The sequence below is a fragment of the Crocodylus porosus genome, unplaced genomic scaffold, assembly GCF_001723895.1.
Source record: "Crocodylus porosus isolate Cpor-Errol unplaced genomic scaffold, CroPor_comp1, whole genome shotgun sequence".
Classification (NCBI taxonomy): domain Eukaryota; kingdom Metazoa; phylum Chordata; order Crocodylia; family Crocodylidae; genus Crocodylus; species Crocodylus porosus.
In genome coordinates, this window is record NW_017728886.1 from 74,491,601 (window position 1) to 74,509,388 (window position 17,788).

At 39.5% G+C, this 17,788-nt stretch overlaps 1 protein-coding gene across 2 annotated transcripts in view; it reads right to left on the bottom strand.

The window, feature by feature from the left end:
* Positions 1-17,788, bottom strand: part of SNRK (SNF related kinase) — a 58,299-nt gene that overhangs the window by 32,466 nt on the left and 8,045 nt on the right. For both annotated transcript variants that reach the window (XM_019536494.1, XM_019536489.1), the window contains exon 3: positions 11,543-12,236. In XM_019536494.1, the coding sequence (XP_019392039.1) occupies positions 11,543-12,131 (589 nt within the window). In that variant the 5' untranslated portion in view covers positions 12,132-12,236. The remainder of the gene's footprint in view (positions 1-11,542; positions 12,237-17,788) is intronic.

The window sequence follows — 17,788 nt, forward strand, 5'->3', positions numbered from 1 at the left end:
AGGATATCAACTAATGAAGGCTGGAGGCCTACAACCCATCCTGCGGGAGCTGTTTCCGCTTATACAAAATAATTCGCAGTTCATTGGCCTAAGATACCACCCTGCACCCAAGCTCTAGGCAAGTACCCTAAATATCACACTAGAGAGTCAAGTTCACTCTCACTCTGTAGTTCAATAAGTGGTTTGATAACTTTTTTGTAGGATGGAACTGCTTCAATCCAATGGACTGAATATATCCTTACCTCAGAACAACAGGGGCAGGCAATTATTTCAGAGGAAGGCCCGCTTACTGAGTTTTGGCAAGCCATTGAGGGCCACGTGACAGGCAGCCTGGGGGCAGATAAAATTAATATTTATAATTTTTTTTAGGGGCCCCATGGGCCAGATAGAATGGTCTGGCGGGCCGCACCTGGCCCCCGGGCCACATTTTACCCACCCCGGCCTACAAGGTAGGAGATATGGGTTTAAAGTCCCTCAGGCAAAATAGAGAACTGAACTCTACTTACCTACACTTTAAAGTGTTGAAGCATTTTAAATCAGTAGGTCAGGGTGGCCAGCCTGTAGCTAGTGTACCATAAGTGGCACAGCCAGCCTCTGTTTGGCATGTGGCAGAATGGGGACACGGGAGGCAGCAGAATGCAGAGCAGCAGATAAAGCAGGAGAAGAGGATCAGAGTGGCACTCTAGGAGGGTCTTAATTTGTTGCACATCTGTCAAAAAGGTTGGTCTCCACTGCACTAGGCTATTTATTAAAACAAACAATACCCATTCCAGTGGGAATTAAGTAGAGAAAAACCCAGTCTGTGGGTTCCTAAGACTGAGACTTAGGCAAGACAAAGGCACCAGGGCTACTCAGTCCTGTCAAAGGCCATGTGCTTCTGAAAATGCCCAGAAGCAGAACTTTGAAGTTACCCTTGCTTTTAAATGTCACAAACCCAGAATGGAGCAGCTGAATGGAGAGTTTGATGACTGCAATTTTAAGTGAAATTTTGGGACTTAAGATCACTTCAGACACTGAAATCCATTTTTGACTGGGACTCAGTGCTAGAACTGGACACAGGCATATGTTGGCTTATGAACATATGTGTTGTAGGATTAATTACATTTATCAGAAGTGGAAGCTGGGAGATCTTTTTAGAGTTAGGGATATAAAATAATGAAAAAAGTTTAAGAAGAAACTGGGGGGTAAGATCAACTAGCATTCAAGTATCTGATGAATAAATATTTCTTGTGTGCTTTCCACCTCTCCACCTTTCAGGGGTATTAGAAGACTAAATAGTTTCAAATAATCGACAGAAAGAGACAGCATTCTAACTAAATACAATACAGAAGAGTTATAGAAACACCCCCTAACATAAATCTGCAAATCAAATACTAATAACTTAGAACTGAGTTGTAGACACATACATATATGAAGGAAAATTTATACTCAAGTACAGTAATGAACGTACCATACCGCTATGTTTAAAATGAAGAAACCTGCACTCTGGGCATAAGGTATCAAAAAAAGACAGAAAACAGTATACTGCAACCCTTGTATTAGTAATCAAAGTGTTTTTTTCTACTACAGAGTACACCAACTGATGTGAAGAAAGGATTCAAGGATTCTATGGGAATTCTGGGGAATTCCAGGAACAAAACCGTTACCACATTTACTCAAACATAAAAGACAGCCCTGATTATAAGATGATCTCCTAATAATTAGATTGCATATAAAATCTAAAGTTTATAATTTACAAATTTAGAAATTTTCCATAATTTTCCAGGTTTAGAATCTAATTATTGCCTTCAATTTGCCCCTCTTCCACTACTACAGCAGGGAAAATAGATCTGGCAAGGGAGTAGTCAGGTAACCCCTGCCCTCTGCTTCTCCCCAGCATCTTCCCCATGCAGCCCCTTGTCAGACCCTGCTCCCTCTGAGCACATGGAAGTGAAGAGCAAAATTGAAAAACACTGACTTTAAAATAACAGCTGCTGTAGTAATTTGCATATACTACCCCTAGACTTAGTTCATCCAGAATTGATCCATGTTATCTTTTTTGAAATTGCTAAAAGTTTTAGCATGGTACTCAAACATTTAAGCACCTACCTACATATAAGACAATCTTTTTTTTTTTTTTTTAAATCTTCATCAAGGCTAAATCAGTTCCAAATTCAATGCGGCAAAGCCCAATAGTCAATTCCCAAAATCTGACTAAGCAAAACTCAATCATCAAGTCCATGTGGCTCTACCACCAAGCAAGTATCCTCCTTTCCAGACCCATCAGTCTGGGGCTTCAGTTACTCCCTAAATCTATGCAGTTATTCTACATGAAAGCCCTACGCCAAGAGGCCTTGGGGTCCAGTGTCACTTGATCTTAACACTTCAGGCTGAGAAACGATATGTAGGACAAACAATGCATATTAGTCCACAGCCCAAAGGCTCATAATTTACCATATAGTTCACTGGGCTGGGCCCCAGCAGAGTCAACAGCATTTCAAGCCATGGGGACCCTACAGCTCAGCACTGCTCCAGATACTCTCCACAAAGATTCCATGTGATAATTAGCCTCGCACTCATGACAAGAATACCCAGTTCCAATCACAAATCCTGGGATCCTCCAAAAATTTAGATGTAGATTAGGCACAGGACAACTTAGTCCAGCTCCACCTGGATAGGCTGAGAGAAGAGCTGATAGAGGATCTCTAGGTAAACTGTTAGGGGTTCCACTTGGTAATGTTTGTCAGACATTTAAGGCTAGTGAAGAATCAGGAATCATTGGAAATGGGAAACAAAGGCACAGCTCAGCCATGGGAGTGAAGAGGCAGTTGAAATGTATGCAGTGTCATGGTTCACCATGATTAAAAAAAGTCAGCAGTGAAGGGGACTGCACTCAGTAAACACTACTCTCGGCCTGGCTCTCTGGGCTTGGGGGTTGTGTGCTGAAGCTGGAGCCACAGAGTTGTGAGTTCAAGCCTGGGTATGGGCTCAGATTCACAGCAGGATCCTCCCATCTGGGGATTTTGCGTGGCTGGACTGTATGATCTTCCAAAGTCCCTTTCAGCCCCTAACATCTATGAAACCATACATCTTATCAAATGAGCTAAACTAACTTATTCTTGAGCTAGGTTTCCATCAACATCTTTGCCCAATACGTGCCATGCATTTGGAGTCATGTTCAGCATTGGCTGCATTTAAATCAAATATGTAGTTGGTTTCCATTACTGAGTATACACAGTTTTGACAACACTTCAAAAATAGATAATGTATTTAAGTTTCCAAGCATGTGAATGCAAGACAAGGGGCTTTCTTCCCCCTACCCCATGCTGACTGGGGGCAAGAGGAAAGGGGCCCTTGGCCTGTATTCAAGTAAATACAGTAGTTTTTGTGCCATGAAACCTGTATCATCACATCTATACCAGCAAAACTGGCAGGCTAGAAATGGACATAAATAATGATTAAAATATAAAGTCACTTGTGAATATATCACATGTTGATGCCTCTGGACATAGCATTTTTCAGTAACAAGACACAGCTCTTCAATAGCAGAAGACCATACTATGCTCTTGGGAGATGTACTCTTTTCACAGGAGATGCACAAGAACCATGGACTACACTGGGGTACAGGCTAAAAGTTTCAGTAATTAAAATCTGCTTTGAAAGACTTTTCTGTTGTTTCACTTGAAATTATTCTTTACAAACCCCGGTGAAGTCTGAATTTAAAAGGGAATGTATTCATCCCTATGTATATTTTGGTAAAGTAAATCTGAAATTGAGCGTGAAAGACTTATATACAAGACACCATTATCAGTTGCACTTAATGTCCCAGGTTGTTCAGGAATGTACAAGGATCAATCAATAAAGAGAGAGTGTTCAACCAAAAGGTACATGAGAAGGAGTTTACTGAGGGAAAAATCCAGGTTTCTCCTTCAGTCAAAATACAATTTCATTAGTTTGCATATGAACTGTAGCAGTCAAACTCAGAAATGAGTATTAGTTACACAGTGTTAAAAGCCAATATACACCAATTTTTAAAGCAAAGTTGTAATAAAATCAAGACTTTAAGTATGTAGTAGCCACTTTTACAACCTCTTCAAAAGTATTCAAGTTATACTTTCAAAGCTTGTTTTTTGCTCATCAGTTCTAGTTAAGCAAATTTATCTTAAAACTGAATCTTCAAATTAGTTGCGTCTTTATACCTCTAGCTTTATCAAGAAATCTCCAAATGCACAATCTAATCACAGATGATTTTTAAAACAAAACATAAATGAATTTCAGCTAATTTAACTCTGAATTTTCATACAGAGGAGTAATATCCAGACTTACTTCTTTTTGGGGAAAAAAATTGGCTGCAATCTCATTTTAAGTTAAACCTAAAAAAAACATTCAACACAGGACAGCTATAAATATTCTATGACTATATAGTTGTTAATTTTCTCAAACTTTATAACAGAAATTCAAAAAAGGCATTTTTAAAGCAGAAAAATAATTGCCATGTCACCACTTGAAATATATACATCCATTATTAATGCATAAGAGACTGACAGAAATAGCACTTGATGTGTATTAGTCTAATATGGGGCAAAAGAGATGGACCATTATAGGCATCAGGCTCAAGGTACAATACATGTACATAATGTACTGTCCCTACCACTACACATCCATTTTAACTTTCATATTGCCTGCATTTAAAGTGTATAATGCTAACATTTTAAACTATATCATAATTTTAAACTCCTTTTATGACAACCTCAAAAATCATGAGTTATAGGAATACACCAGGTGTGGCCAGAGTTACTCACCCTGCCACATCCGATCCTCCACTAAAGCCAGACAGGAGGGCAGAGGGGAAGGAAGAGGTGCTGAGAGACGTCGACTGGAATGGTTTCCTCACCCCCCCACTGCACTGCCAAGCTGCTCTGGCTTTCCTCACGGGAGGCACACCCCGGGGTAAGAAGCATGGCAGCAGTTCCTACACCCGGCAACCTGGTTTCCCACGAAGCCACCTCGGGAAAAAGCGGGCAGGGCTTCAGCAGAGACGCTCCAGAGAGTCACAAGTACCATGCCAGTGAGCCACATGCTGCTCTCAAGCTGCGTTTTAGCCACCGTAGGAATAGACAGAAGAGGTTACTAGACCCCTGCTTAGCCATGCTGATTTTATGAAGTCTACTTTGAAACCATCTTTCGGTTTCTGCTCTGAAAAAAAGACTGAAACACAATCCCTTTATGCACTTATACCTACAAAAAATGGTTTCTTTATTACTTGTACTGCATAGCATCTTAGAGAGATGTTCTCGGTTGTGCTAGGCCCAGGAGAGAGACATAAAAAAAAACTCCTACCCACAGAGCCTGCAATTCAGAATAAAAAAGTTTTTCCAACATAAATTTGTCATTTATCTATAAGAATTGAAGTCATAAAAGCAAGTTTCACATTGTAGCTACAATGCTAAATATAGCATCATAGCTCCCATGGTCATCACAAGTAACAACATTCCCTGAAATGTTTAGCAATTATATGAGGTTTTTAGCTTAATCAAAAATAACAGAACTTTGTCCTCTGTAAAAACTTACCTGACCTACAACTTTCTAAATGTAAAGTTCTATTATATGAACTACAATTGAAGTAGAGGCCTTAAGTTCAGATACAACAGCAAGTTTCTTTCAGCTTCCCATGACAACACCAGCTGGAGAAGTTCTTTTCTATATGTTAGCTGAAAGCAAACATGCGACACTTCAGCCAACAAGAGTTTTTATTTTATCATTCAACCCATAACTTAATAGGCAGCCTTTAGGCACAAAAGGTGCCTACTACCCTCTTACTCCAACTACAACCTCAGGACAGAAGAAAGCATACTTAAAAACGTTCATACTTCAAACCAAGCCATTCAGTTAAACCTTCTACAAGGGTCCACAGGGAATAGTAGGGGTGGTAAATGCAAAGAACTGGTTTTTTTAAAAAGAAATTAAAGGCCTTTCAGTTTCCCTTGCATTGTTTTATTGGTGTTACATTTATTTATAAACCCAAATTAGTTGCCAATTCTGTAAATACAAAGTTATTGCACTGCATAAGGGAGCATATAAAAGGTTGAACATTATAGCACCAAAGTAGACAACAATCCTAGAAAAAGTAAGGGATGAGGTTCCACCAATGCAGTTTAGGCTTTTTACAGCAGGGCTTCATCTCCCCTTTCAGTTCCTGTATGTGGAAGTACAGAGGCAGAGATGTGGGGTAGAAAATTTTCTTGTGCTTTATTTTTCCATGGGAAATTTTCCACTTCTAAAAATTCATTGTTTCATTAGTAACCATAAATGGATGCCAGTGCAATATTAGGCATGCTTGGCAGTTTCAAAGTTGTATGTAATTAGTGTTTTTCAGGTGATTATCCCCAGGAAGTATATGAGAGAGTACATATATATTTTACTGACTTGTAAACAGGAGGGTTTACAGATCAATATATAATAATCCAAACCAAAAATCAAGTTATGAATTCACCTAATTAGCTGTGCAGGTGAAATAAAAAACAAATGAACACACTGCTAAGCTTGTTTCTATTTCTCAAAATCTCTTGTTTCTGGAGAATCAGTCAGAAGCCCAATCAGTGGAAAAGATGCAGTGTGATGATATGGCCCTTGCCCATAGACTCATTGGTAAAACCAAACCTTTTTTAGCAAAAGAGAACGTGGCTCACTTTTTATTTTGAAATGAAACTAATAAGTAGCACAAGTGATTCTATAGATAGTGACAGTGAAACTGGAGGTGCCACAATGACCTCAGTGGAAGAGAGTTAAACTCTGAAGTAGATGAGTGGACAACCATGGCATATCATGCACAGTTCTTCAGGTGTGCTAAAATTAGTATCACCTGTTTTCAGTGCCTTCATTTTTTTTTCTTAAACTTACACAATGTAAAGGGAAGTACACGGTACTGTGTGTCTTTACATTTTTACAAGTATTCCAAATGAAAATAATTTCTTTCCACATACAGCTTTGAATTTGTTTGAATACAACATTTAAACCACGTTAAGTGTGCGCTTATTTTTTTCTTAATCAAATATTTCAGTTCAAATACTGGTGGCTACTGAGACATAAAATTAACATAGGTGTACTTTTTTAGTTTTGTTTACTAAATATAAGTTGCATAAACACGCTAAATCAAATCATGCTCTATTTAGGGCAATGGAAAATTTTCCAATTCACAATTTTCCAGAAAACCCACATCTCTGTACAGAGGTGACTGAAATCAAAAGCAGAAAGGAGTAAAACTCTGTATTGCACAACCCTTAACAATCAACACAACCAAAGTTACTGCCAAAATCTAATGACTATCAAAATAACCAGCTCACTACATGGAAGCAGTTCGCACTTATCTGTAACTGGTTCAGGTTGCATACAGTCAGGAAGATACCAATGCATTAATTTATATTTGAGAGTTATTCTTTTTAGAAGGAAAAAAAAGCCCTGTGCCACTATGGGTGTAAAAACAATTTGCTACACAAGTCTGTGGGGGGCCGACAGAGGTGCAAGCCCCCACACTTGGGGGGGAAGCGGGGCGGAACTGAGCTTGCCTGCCCCACAATCAGGGCTGGGCAGATACAAACCTCCCCTACTCCAGCTCAGGCCAGGCAACCCCCAGCCCACAGCTCCCCCTCCTTTCTCCCCACTCCCTTCTTGCAGATAACTCCAGAAGCCACACTGACAGACTGAGTTCCCCAAGGCGCTCCACTTTGGAGTGCCTTCATCTGATCCCTCATTAGATGAGGGTTAATTTGTCATGCAATCAGCCACTTTTAAAGTGCTCTGCAGCCATGCATGCACATCATGGCACAGCTGTAGAGTAGTTCAGGGGGCTGATCACATGACAAGTATAACTTCTGCCTGTGCCCTGTGATAAATACTGACGTCACTTGATCTTAGCCAAAATGCCAAGAAAACCCTCATTCAAAACACAAAAGTTGGTCACCTGAAAGATTAAGTTCTTCCTAACTTCTCTCTCAAATATAACAGTGCAAAATTAGTTGTATTTTGTTGGTATGCAACTTTATTTTGAAGCACAAGCTCCTGGCCACTCCCTAGGGTCAATTATTGGTCCATGAGTCAAAGATCTAGATCAGTATAGAGCCTACCTGGAACTAGTGGTGTTTCCAATGGAAGAATACAGTGCATGGAAATTAGTTTAAAAGGTTGAAACAGTAATTTCAACAGATGGGGCGAGGGAGGAGAGTAATATCCTGCCTAAATTTCCCAAGAGATTCAGCTTTCTTTTGTCCACCCTTTCTGCTTGCTCTGCTCGCTACTTTCTTAGGTTCCTATCTGCCTCAGCTAGACCTACTGCCTCTCACACAGGTGTTAAGAAAAAGTTCTCAAGGCTAGTTAAGTAGGCAGCATTACTTTGCTGTGTGGAGTAGGACATAACATACTGCAGCATTTATAAAATGAGACTTGAGGCCTGTTTTTATCTGCTTTCAGGTAGAGTTTGGACCATTTTTAAGTGCAAGCTATTTCAGATCAATGTAACAATTTAAAGTTCTCTTATTTCACATTTGGAATATACTTCAAGATGATAAGCAGAGAAATGTTTATCTTCCAAAACATAATACTGAGAAACCAACATATCTCTTCTGATGATCAAAGTCAGACATATGGGAATAGCTTAAACAATATGCTCCCAAGCTAGGTTACCCTGCCTAGAAATTTTATGAAGATTGCAATTACACTGATTTTACACCCTGGGTTTTTTTCCCTTCAAAAATCCCCCAAAAGCCCACTATATTTTTAAACCCAACAAACCTGGAACAGTTCTGGTTTAGTTTAAAACATACTCTAGTAACTCTTTTTAATCAATTTCTTTCTACTTTTGGGTGAATTTGAAGTCACTACTGTGAACCACCATAACAGACTGTTTATTCAATACCGGTCAAGAAGTTATCTGATAAATTGCAATAGGCCTACAACAGAACAGATGGCTATACATGTGAAAGCAATATAACCTCCTAGAATGAAGTTCTAGGATTAAAACTTCCAGCACAATCAGAAGTGGGTATAACAAAATTGCACCATGCATCCATTTTGGTCCTACTCTGAGCAGAGAGTTGAACTAGGTGACCTCCTGAGGTCCCTTCCAACCTTAATTTTCTAAGATTTTCTATTATCTGAAAGCTGTGTCCTACCAATGCATGCATCTTACAAGCTGTGTCATATCCAAATTTGCAAATATTTCAGGCTCACTCAATCTCTGCCTCATGTCTTTCTCTTCTTCCTATAACCTTAGCAATGTATCCCTTCTTGGTTTAAGCATATGATTTTTTCCCCATCATAAAAGCATGCTAGTCTCTTTAGTGCTGTCACCATCTTCTCAATTCCCAGAGACACTTTCTGATCTTATTTCTTTCCTCTTACTAACTGCAACAGGTTGCAGTCCCAAAACTTCAGCTTCTTCCCCATTCCTCTGTAGCAAGGCTTTTTCATATCATATGACAGAAAGACTGGACTCAACAAGAGCCAAGCAACAGACTTTCTACAACAGGTGAATTCCAGGTAGGCACTAAAACTGTACTTCTAGAAACTCAACGCACAGAAGAACTTAGTTCCTTTTTTCAGGATCAAGAGACCCTTTAAGGACACAGGGGGGCTGCTAGCTTTACATGCCAATGAGGTACAGGTTTGGAGGGCATGAATCTCCAGGTGGGAGCATTTAAAACAGGCTGTAGCTGATGGTGGGAGAAAGAGGCTGAAGGAAGGTATTGCTTCAGGAAGAAGCAGAAGAAACTTTGAGGGCTGAACTGAAAGGACAAGGCTATTTTAATTTGATTTGCTTTGATAAGGATAATAGGCAGAACTACCTGAACTTCTGTGATACCACAGAAGAATCCAAACAAAGAACCTGTTTTTTAAATTTTAAAAAAAGATATGGCTGTGACTTGTCCTAAATCACTTGGTCAAAGGCATGACTAGCTCAATCATCAGTTGCTAGGTACAGCTACCAAAACTGAAGACAAGCTTAACTTTAAGAGCATCTTGATATTGGTTTCAGTCTCTTCCGTCTTAGAGTTAATAACTGAGCCACCCTGAAGTCTGCTATTGATATGGATATGCTAAAAAAATTCCTATTTTTCTTAAAACTAAATGTCTTAAGACCCACCTTTACTAGTCAACAGATTGTTTAAATAAGGTACAGAAGAGACTGGAAAGTACAATAAACACCTACATTCAAAACTAGAAAAAGACAAAGTCAAGTTTTGTATTTAGATCTTCTTAGGAAGAAATTTGAGATCTCAGATTGAGAGAACTACCTCCCCCCACACCCTAAGATCTGCTCTTTTATCCAGGAGCAACCTACAATGTCTTAAGCAATAACAAGAGGCAAAACATTATCAAAAGCCTGAAACAAATCAGCTTTAAATATTTTGTTAGCTATCACCACCAGAAACACAACCCTGAAAAAAGCTTGAGTACATGCAAGACTGAAAGTTCTACTATGCGATATGAAAACAGAACAACGGAATAGATACTTGCATGGCTAGTACAAGAAGCATTTGACCACAGTAAAAGTATTTCAGACTTCCAAAGGATAGTAAGTACATCCACTGAAGCTTTTCTTTTTATCAGATGCTTGCCCAGTTGTACAGTAATATGCTACAAAAGTTAGTGGCAGTTGTGCTAATGGATGGGTAAGCACAAGTGACCAAATTAAAAAGAATTAACAGGGGTAGGACGAGGATCAGCTCTGCAGTAATGCTGACAGCTCCTGCCCCATTTAAATAAAAAGTTAAGATTAGGCAACTTAGTCTTTAGCTTTTACTTACTGAAAGTCAACAGCAAGCATTTACTACAGAAGACTTACATGCTCAGCCCCTTGTAACTTGCTACAGTTTGATCATTTGTCCCAACCTGACCCCAGTAATGGACCTCAGAGGGTATACAACTTTGACCACTGACTTTGGTATACAGCTACCAAAAGGAGAGCAGTTCTATATTTTGGTTGTTGGCACAAGTAGTTTTCATTTCATTTTTCTGGTAGTGAACCTTTGTCGGCTGTCCACCTTTTACGGCCAAATCACAAATCTTATGCATTAGATTAGTTACTACTTCCCCTTAGGTCATCTCAGTCACCCTATAAAAGGTGTTTCACCTCCAAATGTGCTTCTATTTCTAATACTAAGATAATGATTCTCTTCTGTTCCATAAGAGATCTTAAACTATTGCCTTTCTGGTCCCACAAAGGAGGCTGAGTTTTGTTTACACAGATACACAAAAGATACACTGCATCCATCTTACTACTGGTAAATTGTTATAATCCCCTGCATGTTTTCATTTTTAACATTTGATACAAAAATATAGAAGATTTAAGACCAGCTTTGAAAGTTCTTGAGCAGGCTAAATATTATCTCCTTCAAATAAAGCTGTTGCAACCTTGACTCACAGGTGATTGTAGGCTTACTATAATACTTCTTGCTGATTACTCAGCTTTCAACCATGGAATTATCTTGAAAGGGAAAACAACTGATACAATATCCAAATATGCAAGTCAAGATTACTGTTTAAACTTAACAATATGGTAACTTACCCACTGCTGGTGCATCATATTCATCCCCAAGTAAAATTTCAGGAGCAGAATAGGCAAGAGATCCACAACTTGTTGTGAGCTTCTTCCCAGGCTGAAATTTGTTGCTGAAGCCAAAGTCAGTCAATTTCACAAGTCCTTGTTTTTCAAAAAAGACCACATTCTCTGGTTTTAAGTCTCTGTGAACTACATGTAGTTTATGGCAGTAAGATATGGCATGAACTATCTGAGCAAAATATTTCTTAGCCAGTTCCTCATTAAGACCCTCTTCATGTTTCATGATGTAATCAAACATATCTCCTCCATCACCAAGTTCTAAGATAAGATAAAGTTTGGTCTGGGTGTCAATCACTTCATACAAGCGTACAATATTTGGATGCTGCACTAGTTTCATGCATCTAACTTCTTGGAAAAGATGCCCAGTGGCTAAAGTGTCCAGTTTGGTCTTGTCAATTACTTTCACTGCTACTTTCTCACCTGTGAAGACATGTCGGGCAAGTTTGACCACAGCAAAATGGCCTCTTCCCAAGGTTTTATCCAAATCATACAATCCAGCAATTTTCCCATCATACCCTCGTTTGAAGCCTGCCATACTGTTCCAGGAGAAGGAAGAATGCTTAAACTGTTTGGAATTGCAACCTTCTCATATAAGAGTGTCTGTTGAAAATAAATAATCCATTGTCACTGACAAACATATCTAAAATAAAAGGAGAGAGATAAGATTACTTCTAGGATATATTCACGTTACCTATAACACGTCATTCTTCCAAATAAAATTTAACACAAGCGTTACAGAATTTTCTTGCAGTCATCCAACAAACGAGTTTTTTTAAGAGATTGGTTTGTGACTTTAAAATTATGCAGCTGTGACTGGCATCTGGCGGGGCAAAAAATCAAGCCAACAAGCATCTTTTATATAATTTACTTCAAATGCAATATAAAGAGAAATCATTTCAACAGTTTACTGAAAAGAAGGGTAGAAGAATCTTAATGCTTAAAATCTCTGCTAAAAACTGGATAAGTGATTTTCCTTAAATATGGAAAATGAACAAACACTTTAAGGAAGCTGTATCTTAGAAAGATTAGTTGTTTCAAGTTACAGTATTAAAAACTGGCAATTCAACAAGCATTTAAGCAGCAGTATATTTGTTAAAAGATAAAAGAGAAGAGTCAAAGTAATGCCAAAATAACTTCCCATCACAAGATAACTGTTTTGTGCCAAATGTTAAAATATACCAGAAACTGAGATGAATATGCATTCCCCACATCAGTGTTTTACTGCACCGACTATAAAATTAGAAGCATAAAAATATCTCATTTAAAAATGAGTATGATGAAGTAAAGGAATTCACATTATTCCTTTAAAAGAGACTAATAACTAAATATAAAAACAACAGCAATTAAAATAATAAGCCAAAATTAAGTGTTTGGAATGGATTAACGCATTGTACCAAATAAAGTTATTAGTATTCATATTTTAACCAGTTTTCGAATTTGCTATCTAAATACCTTATTTAAGCTTTTAAACTGAAGTACCCAGAGCTATAAATATTCAACAAAAGAGAGAGAAATCAAGACACATTACTTAAAAGCCCACATAGGAATATAGGTACTCAGCAACTCACTAATCACTTGTAATATTTAATACACTGGTAGCTGACTATTTTATGTAATGGTCAAATCCATAATCACTAGTGAAGTTCTTGAGCCTGAAGAGTCCACTGCTATTTTGATTTGCTATACTTATACATCTTTCTCCCAATATCTTTAACTTAGGTTTAAATAAAGTCAAACTGTAACTTCTAGTAGTTACTTATACCCCACTGGAATACACAACAACTAAAAACTTAAGCATTAAAAGAGATCATTTCAAAACAAGTGAAATGCAGGAAGAAAATCCTCACTGCTCTGATTCTACACCACAGTCAAGTTTCAAGCACTGCATACCAGATGCTACTGAATAGTTGGTTCACTTCCCTGTTAAAAACCAAGTACCAAATTTTGATATCAAAGTCAATGCAAAGACCCCCCATATGCTTCACTATACATCTCTTTTTATTTAAAGTTACTCAGGATTTTTTTGCAAGAGAAGTACTAGGGAAACTGCCAGCCATGGTACTGTAAGAATAACACCCAAAGAAACCAGAGTCAATGGAGTGCAATGAGTCACTCAGTTCCGGAATCCAAACCTAACACCACAGAAGACTCCCAGAGTACTTGTCAGGAAACTACTCAAAGACTTCTTCAAAGAAATACCAAGATAACATGCACCCCATGCATGTGAGAACAGATGCAACTGGACAGACAGGAAAGTGCAAATGCATTAAAAGGAGAGAGCCACAACCTCCAATCCTAACTCACACCTTTGTCAGAGAGCAAACAGAGAATCTATGCCCTTGAAATATATATGCCCTTTGAGACAAAAGATGCATCACCTCCCTAAATAACACATGCTGAACTATTAATGAAGGAACTGGTATTTTATATTGCAGCTCTCATTCTCAATCAAGGGAGAAGCTTGCAAAGATCACCGTCAACTCCTCTTGGACACTCTCAATATACCCAGGGTAGGCTTCAGAACAGGACATGAAACAGTTGATGCCATTGATAATCTCCTCTAGGCCATGAAAAGAGTAACCTGCTGCCCCTCAAACATGGTAACCGTTATAAGCACTGGGTTCCAATGGCTTCAGTTAAGGATCTATCATGGGCCAGCCCCAACTGGCCACATGGTCAATTTAAGATATGATACAAATGAGCCATGAAGTTGTATGCAAAACAACTTTGTGGCTCATTCACTGTATTATCACACCTTAAATAGAATTCCCCTTAAATAACACGTCAGAGGCCAAAGAGAGATTGAGTGGACTCAAAAAGGACAATGAGGGCTTTCCTTAATGACACGGTCCCAATTTTATGGAAACAAGCTAAAACCAAGTTTCAAATCCTTCAACAAGCACTTTTCTCCTCCCAACTGTAAACCTGAGCTAAGGTGTATCCAAAACAAAGATACAAAACAAATAAAAACTCAACCCACCAAAACAAAGCAAACCCCCCCCAACCTTAGGATAAAAAGGACAAGACATCACATAATTTTATGCTTCGTACAAAACAGAGTACAACACATGCATGTGCCACCTAAATTTAGAGCTTAGAATGAATGCTTGACAAATGCACCTGCAACTCCCATTTTTGGTTTACAGGTTACCCGCGAACCCACGAGGGTTATTGTTAAAGCCATGGTTTATTCTTGGCACTACCACTAGTCTACCAGGCTGTTTTAAACAAGTAATAGTGTTAGTGCCTCAGTTTCCTCATCTGTAAAATAACAGACACTTCCTTTTTTTTGTGCAAGGTAGCAAGCTTGAGTGTTCCAGGCAGGAAATCCTGTAAGCAGCTGGAAACATTTTAAGTGTCACGTCAGTTATATCTACTTGAAAAACATTTTAATCAGGATTTTTGTAACTGTTCTAAATGCTGGTCATGCTACTCTACGCTTGCGTTCAGCCACACCCATCTGACAATAACTGTCTGCAATAAGAGTCATCTGCAAGTAACTAGAATTCAGAAAAACTCTAGAAGTCGCATGTCTTTCCTCATAAACCACTATGAACAGTTTCTACAAGGATCTTCAGAGACAGTTTTATTACAGAAAGAAGCATGCAATTGTTACTGAAACCCCAAATTAAGTGAGAATGCCAATAAAAAAAAATATATATCAAATGGACATATACTGCTCTCCTCCTACTTTCCCTGCCAGAACACACTAATTCACCTAGTCACTAACGATTTAGGCTTTGCGTCAGATCTAAATGGCATCTGCCTACTTCACTGCATCTAACTTCTACTTATTAGATAAAGTCTTGTTCCAAAAGTAGTTGTATTGTTATCAATAGCACTGAAGTCTTCATTGTTCTTGCCTGGGCAATGCACCTGCTCTCTAAAGAAGTCAAATCAAGGCACATCTATTACAATCCTGGTCCCTCTGCTGAACAAAGGGGGTTTCTTTTGTTTTTGCTAAGAATGGGACTGATGGCGCTTAAACCTATTTGACAAAAATGTAAGTGTAGTAAGACAGTAAGTGCAGAATGTCACAGAAAATAAAAGCACTTGACAAAGTAGGATCTACCTTACTTAAGTGCTTATTAGCTATTCCTTTTCATTTTATTTATTCCAGTAGCATCACCATAATTGTTTTATATTCTACTTTAAATAACTTATTTATTTACCTAAAACTCTCAGTCCGCCAAAACACTTTACCAGCAAGGAAAACTAGAAGACCTTCTGAATTTTGGAGCATAAGAAACCAAAAAGCTAATAATAAAAACAAAGCAAACAAGCAAGCAAGCACACTTTTATTTTATCACAGCAAGTTTTAGTATATTTATGTTATAAGCTGGAAATGTACTCCACTAAAATACACTAAATAATATACAACAATGTTTCAAGACACAAAAGATTAATTGAAAACAGCCACAAAAAATAGTTTTCCCTTTTCCTTCAGTGCTTTATTATAGTTGCACTGCTACAGATAAAACCATGCCAACATTCAAGTCCTATTTTCTGCATTTAACTGGGCCATTAAAACATACTAAGTCAAAACATAGTTTTTGAAATAGCCCAAGAAAAAATGTTAATTTGAAATGTCATGGAATTGGTAGAAGTACAAAACTAAAGTTTTATAGTAAAGGATGTTCTGCTCTACAAAACTCTGTTTTTACTGAAAATAAAGTGGATTCTCAAATGCATCTAACCTCATTCAATAGATGTTCCAAGATTTCAAGCCTGTGTGAAAAGTGGGCCAGGACCCCCAGCATGGGGCCTTGAAGGAAAATTGCAGAGGGAAGCAGAATCCAACTTTTACAAATCATCTGCAAAAGGAATGAAAGCTGAGACTACTAAACATTCAAAGTTTCTGTAGTTCTAACTGGATTTTTTCTCCAGTTCTGACTTTTTTGATCACTTGCTCACACTCTCTCTCTAGCTCTCACTCTTGACTCATCTCACTCCAAGCTTGCCCCAGTCTCCCTTATTCCCACAAACCCCTTCGTAAAAGGTTAGGGACCATGTTTGCTACTAAGATATTGTTCACTCAACATGTGCATCCACCACTCGCCCTGTGCCTGTTTGCCTATTTTAATCATAAAACACTTTGGGACAGGAATCATTTACCATGCTACACAGCAGGGTCCTAGCACTATTTTTAGTTGGTCCTTAGGCACTACTATAATAAACATTACCAGCAATCATCCTGCAATAGGGACTTATGTCGGGTCCCTATTATGTGTGGGTTGTTTTGTTTTTTTTAGATTTTGGTCCAAAATTAACAAAGCATCAGGTAGAATGTTTCACTAGATAAGAGGATGAGAAATAAGAGACTCTTTGGAAGTGCAGGTCAGGGTTAGTTTTCCAAATATGGAGACATTTGAGCGGCAGACTCCCCATGATACAGCTCCTGGACTTTTAAGGTTAACCAATTCTACCATATTTTTCTTCTTGCAGCCAAGGACCAAACCACGGTTCTCATCATGCCCTAGATCAGGCTTGTCCAACATATGGCCCCCGGGCCACCATGGAGCCTGCCAAGCCATTTTCTCTGGCCCGAGGTCCCTCGCTCGGGACAGGCAAGGAGTCCTGGTGCCTTCTCCACGGTGGTGGTGGGCCAGCAGCGAGGCAAGGCGGGCAGGGCAGGGCTGGACCACAGGCCCCAGCTGACAGCGAGCAGAGGGGAGCTGCTTACCCCCGTGGGGTCAGGCTCAGCACGTGAGCCGGGTCCTGCTACCGCTGCCCCAAGGGCTGTGCGGTGCAGGGCTGCCCCAGCCATGCCTGATGAGACGAGCTGGGTACAGTGCCTATTTCTCCTCTGGCTCTGCCCCTTGCCCCCAGCATCCAGCTCGCCTCTAGGGACCCACATGCAGCTAGCTGAAGCCAGATTGCCACGTGCTGCTGGGGGCAGGAGGAGCCCAGCCAGGTCAGCACCAGCCAGCAGAGGCAGAGCCATGTGCCACTCAGGACTGACTGGTGCAGGCAGGGGGAAAATGCAGCTGAGCCCCTGCCTCTCTGGCCGGGCTCATCCCGTCCCGAGTGGTACATGGCTCTGCCGCCACTTCTGCTGGCCGGTGCCGACCTGGCCAGAATCCTCCCGTCCCTAGCAGCAAGTAGGAAGCCAGCTTCAGCTGCATGCTGCTTTTCCTGGCTGGTGCCAACCCGGCTGGGCCCATCCCATCCAGGGCAGCATGTGGCTGAAGT